Source organism: Notothenia coriiceps, unplaced genomic scaffold (assembly GCF_000735185.1).
Source record: "Notothenia coriiceps isolate Sejong01 unplaced genomic scaffold, NC01 NC01_scaffold00023217, whole genome shotgun sequence".
In the NCBI taxonomy this organism is placed as follows: domain Eukaryota; kingdom Metazoa; phylum Chordata; class Actinopteri; order Perciformes; family Nototheniidae; genus Notothenia; species Notothenia coriiceps.
The window spans coordinates 1-5,758 of record NW_011355918.1 but is presented as its reverse complement, the minus strand read 5'-3'; the positions used below and the strand labels follow the sequence as shown (position 1 = coordinate 5,758).

The window sequence follows — 5,758 nt, the reverse complement described above, 5'->3', positions numbered from 1 at the left end:
TTTGAAGCATGATTTCTTTTTTTAATAGTCTAATACATCTAAAATCATTGCCAGTGTTATCAGTTGCAAGTGTGTGTTTGTTGTAATAATGACGAAAACATAATAGGCAGATTTCACAGTAATTATAATAAAAACGTAGCTCAAGCATTTATGCAATTTGATTTGAAGCGTGTGTGTGTGTGAGGCAGAACTGTGTGTGTAGGGTGACCAGGTGTCCCGCACTGTGCGGGACTGCACACACAGCATTTTTATTATTTGTCCCGCGTCCCACACATTGAGACTATGTCCCGCATTTGAGTGATAGTCGCACAGAAAGGCCGGATCGGTTCGCTGACAGCCGGCACCGCCCTTCATTATTATATTGTCTAAACGGCATCATGTAAGTTGCGCTGACAGGCGACACGGAGGTCCCCGAAGCCCCCCCCCCCTTGACAGTTCACGAGCGCGTCTCACGTCCACCCACCAGCCCGTCCACCCAGTAAAAAAATCCCCACTACACCACTGCTCATTTGCACTATAAACCGATATATCCCTGCACTGTAACTTCATATCGAAGTGTGAATGTTTGTTGTTTGTATGTTGTCTTCTCCTGAAAGTTGTACGTCTCTTGTTTGTATTTGTGATGGCTCTACTCATCTCGTCGTACCTGTATGATGACAATAAAGGATTCTACTCTGTTCTCTCTATTTGTATCTTGTAGCCTATGTGTCCCTAAATCGAGCTGCAGCCGCTCTCCTGACGGAGGAGGTGTAAAACTGGAGAGCCAGTGATACATGTTTATATTCCCGCCCAGCACACAATGCCAGATCGAGCTTTGATTACCCGGTTATATTAAAGGTATTTTTAAACAAGTGGGGGCGGTTACCGTCAGCCAGCTGCTCAACGTTTCTTGGAATAAGACCCTTAAAATTGTTTGGATTATGACACTCAACTGACCATTACAAGTCTATGATTTACTATTAGAGTTAATGGAGAAATGATCCTCAAAACAGTGTGATACATATTTTGAATCAGCTTCCGTTTGGACCAAAAACCGCACGACAGGAAGTCCAGCTAAAGGACCAGATACAGGAGTTTGTTGGCATATTATGGCCAAACAGTTTTCGTATTATCATAGACTATATGAGATGGTACAGCTCTGGATGTTGTCTAATGCTGGATATATAGATGGGCAAAACACAGCACTCTCCAATGCTAGAAAATCAAGCAAACGTGTAAAAAAAACCTGCCGTCCGTCTCAAATCACACCCGGCTGCAGTGCTAGCTAGCTGTAGCAAATCCTCAGAGCAGTGTAGTTTTATGTTTAATAAATATAGAAAAACACACGTATATTTGTATTTGTAGGTATGTGTTCCCCGAGCAACTCCCGTCACGTAGCCCGATGGCGGTCGTTGAGTCTCCAGCGTCACCTAACTTTTCAACCGTTATGAAAACACCATCAAGGTACTCATGTTCATTCTGACATATGGGACGCACTACGGATATACGTATGTAGACATACATGCATGTATACGTACATTTACGTATGTATACACAGTATAGCCGTACGAATATGTATATACACGTATGAATATATGAATATAGTGTATGTGGGTACATGAATGTAGACAGTAAATGTATGTATGTGTAGGCTATGTATGTATGTATGTATGTACTATGTATGTACGTATGTATTTATGTATATGTGTGTGTAGTGTATAATATATGCTATCTTTATACCTTGTATAGGTTTATTTACTGTAGGCTATATTGGTACACACAACCATAGGACTGTAACACGGTCGTTTACAGGGCTGAAAATAATAGTACAATGTAAAAATTATATTTAACAGAATCCCTAAAATACAACACCAAAGTAGCCTACTGGAGACACAGGAGGTAATAAAGAGTGATAAAAGAGTGAGACAGGTCCACAGATGACATGTCTCCCTGAGTGATGTCATCAGCGGTTATTCACACTTCCTGTTCCCCAGGCGACTGAAAAGAGAGGAGCGTCATGCACCACACACAGGAACTGGTTCCAACCGGCAGGGAGAGGGACTATCACAGCGCAGATTAACATACACACACACACACACACACACACACACACACACACACACACACACACACACACACACACACACACACACACACACACACACACACACACACACACACACACACACACACGCACACACACACACACTGAAACACACTCAGAGCTAACAAGACAGTGTCATGAAATATAACTCTGTATTGTGAGCACAGACGATGTTTAGGATGCAGAGCGTCGTGGTGTTTTCAGCTCTCACTGCAGACACCGTGTTTTATGACCTGTAGTTACGCCTTAACGTAGAAGTGTGTGTCTGATACGATTTGTGGAGGATAAACACACACACATTGTGTTTCTGTGCCTTGGTCGTCTCACATCGATTCATAGAAAGCAGGTTTTTGCTAATTAAAAAATAAAAGCTGAATGAGTTGAAACAGTCAGAAGGCAGCGACTAAGAGGGAGCATTTTCACACAGTAGCTGAATTCCTATACAGTATATACACAATTATAATAATAATACAAAATACTACATTTAAATCCGACAGCTGTAACCCTTCACTCTCCCTTTATTCTTGTATTTTAAATTATGTTTTCTTTTGGTATTTATTTTCTTTCTGAATGCATTTCATAATAAAATGTTTTTCTAAATGCCTTCATGTAATGTTCTATAAGTGAATTTGCCTTACCCAGCATGCAACATTATACATAGTGTAACATACTGAAATGTGAGGAAATCAAACGCAGTAAAATATAGAAATAATTCTACATAAAAGCAGGTTATGATAAGATGTGTAAATATCGACGTAGAGGAGTTGCTTTTGGGAGTTACTAATGAGTACCGATACTCAGACGCTGTTATCTCAGAGCGTGGAGAGACGGCCACACACACACTCCCTTCCTCCTTTTATCTACCCCCCCTCCCTCCTATCTGAACTGAACTGGTTCTCGCTGGTCTGCTGCTGTGAGGGAAACCCAACAAAGGTTAACCACATCCTCATAAATACTCCCTTCTGCTGCGACATACAAAACATGCAGAAATGTGCCGTTTTATTTCCACATTTACTCCTAGATTTCATGACTTGACATGTTTCTAGATCCATGTAACGCCCCAGGAATGAGGTCAACTGTCCTTTTGTTTGCTATTTTTATTTGGAGAGGGGTTTCCCTGAATGAACAACAAACATCTGTGACCTAAAACGAGTTGTATGTCGAAAACAAACTGCATTCTTTGTGAAAACAAGTCCAAATTTGAGCCGGAATTAGAAGATTATCCCACCTTTTTTGTTCTACTCTTACAGTCCTGTCCTTTCTTTGTTAATATGCCAGAACATTTGTTATTTGTGTTGTTTTTTTTGCATGTTTTGAAGCCTCACTAACCCTTGAAAGAGGTCCAAACCACATCGTATAATACACTGAGATATAAGATGTATTTTTCAATGATAACAGGTCACTTTTTTTTCTCCAGATTTTGAATTATTTACACCTTTTTGCTACATGCCTCCTCTGCTGTTTTTTCTTCCAATACTATTCCGGGAAATAGGTTTATTTTGGCATTTCAAGCAGTCCATCTTGATGCCTCATTGTTCCTTAAACGTCCAAACACTTGACATGGATCAAAATGTGTTTTTTAAGCCAGAATTTGAAGATGATTACTTTGTTGTGGCATGTTTACAATCCTGTCCTTATGTTTTATTAACATTGTGTTATTGTGTTGTTTTCTACAGACCGTCCTCATGGTTTGATGCCTCTTTAATCCTCAGGTAATAAAGGATACCATTCAACATATTGTTTGAGCATTATAACCAGAATCCAGCCTGTGCTGCCAGTAATCTAAATAAAACCAGGATGTTATCAACCTAATACAATCTGCCGTAATGAGCAGTAATACTTTATAACAACCTGTTGTTCAAAGAGGACAAACAAGGGTTCACTTCTTGTACAAAACGGAATAATTTATTACAAAATTGCAAAACAAAGGAACATTATCAATGCAAAAACATTGTGACACAAACACATCAGTGGCCACTAATGAGAGTTCAGAGAGAGAGAAGGCATGTGTTCAGGAGGCAGCTGCAGGTATCTCAGTCTGTTTCTGCACGCGCCTCCAGCAGCGCGCGCTCCCCAGCATCCACAGCGATGCGTTCAAGTTCCAGGGGAAGTTTGCATGCATGCTCTTTATATTTCTATATTCCCAGAAGTCATGCTCCAACGCGGTAAGGCAAGACGCTCCTCCGTCGCGTCTGTGGAGCGGCAAACTGCGCGCGGCACGGTGCGCTCCAGGCGGCAGGGCTGCGCGTGCACCTCCTTCGCTGCAGGTGACCCAGGTAAGAAAGGTGACCCGGTAAGAGAGGTGATCAGGGTAAGAGTTTCCAACATTCATGACACAGTTGGTCCAGTGGAAGCGTCAGATCAGCGCATCTGCAGCAGGTTCCGCAGCATGCCCGCGATCTGCAGGAACTTGTCCTTCTTGCGCTGCTTCAGAGCCATGAGCGCGCGCTTCGTCTCCTCGGGGTCCTGTGTGTAGGAGAAGATGCTCCGCACGCGCTCCTCCGCCTTCATGTCGCCCGTCTTCTGGAACAGCCTCATGAGCGCGTCCTGGTTGACGTTATCAAAGATGTTCCCCACGGCTTTTTTCCGGTGCGCGGTGGCGAATGTGTTGCCGTGAACCGAGGGGCTCACGCGGCGGCACTCCGATGACGCGTAAGAGGACATGGTGGTCCTTCAGACTCTGCAGGAGGAGATGCTGCTACTGCACCGGGAGAGAGGTTGCTATAGGCTGGATAAGAGGCTTAGTGAGTGCTGGGGATATGCAGCGGAGAAGCTTTATACTCTCAGCCAAGGGGAGGAGCTCTGCGCCGGGTGAACCTCCTGCAGACAGGCCCCGCCCCTTGGTACACACATAACATAGCACTTCAGTAAACAAAGAGTGCACATGTTATTAGAGGTGGGAGAAGTATTCAGATCAAAGTAGAATAAACATAGTGTAAGAATACTCTGTTACAAGTCCTGCATTCAAAAATGTTACTCAAGTAATAGGTAGAAGAAGGCTCTACTCAGATCTTGCACTTGAGTAAAAGTAGAAGTACTCATACTCAGATCTTGTAGTAAAAGTAGAAGTACTCAGATCTTGTACTTGAGTAAAAGTAGAAGTACCAGAGTGTAGGAATACTCTGTTACAGTAAAAGTCCTGCATTCAAAATGGTCCTCAAGTAAAAGTAGAAAAGTATTCTCATCAAAATATAGTGAAAGTAGTGACAGTAAAAGTAGTCATTGTGCAGATTGGTCCATTTCAGAATAATAGATATGATATGTTTTATAATGATTGATCATGAAAGTGTTCTCAAAGCTGGTAAAGGTGCAGCTAGTTTGAATGACTTTGTATACTGCAGGGTAGCTTGTGAATTTACTCCAGGTGGAACTAAAGTCTGATTTAACACTTGATTAGATTTCACATCATTCATCCAGATCTGTAAAGTAACTAAAGGGATTAAATACATGGAGTGGAGTAGAAGTACACCATGTAGTGTAGACACTACATACTGATATACACCTGAACATCAGCAGGAGAGGACTCTTTAAAGTAGAGACACTACATACTGATATACACCTGAACATCAGCAGGAGAGGACTCTTTAAAGTAGAGACACTACATACTGATATACACCTGAACATCAGCAGGAGAGGACTCTTTAAAGTAGAGACACTACATACTGATATACACCT

The 5,758-nt window shown here is 42.2% G+C and overlaps 1 protein-coding gene across 1 annotated transcript; it reads right to left on the bottom strand.

The window, feature by feature from the left end:
* Nucleotides 1-3,961: 3,961 nt before the first annotated feature.
* Nucleotides 3,962-4,849, bottom strand: tcima (transcriptional and immune response regulator a). Its single transcript, XM_010781408.1, has one exon. It carries the CDS (start codon nucleotides 4,745-4,747, stop codon nucleotides 4,445-4,447), a length of 303 nt encoding a protein of 100 aa, XP_010779710.1. The 5' UTR covers nucleotides 4,748-4,849; the 3' UTR covers nucleotides 3,962-4,444.
* Nucleotides 4,850-5,758: the final 909 nt, after the last annotated feature.

Coding starts and splice junctions, on each gene's coding strand:
- tcima (XM_010781408.1), bottom strand. CDS start 4,747: ATGTCCTCTTACGCGTCATCGGAGTGCCGCCGCGTGAGCCCCTCGGTT.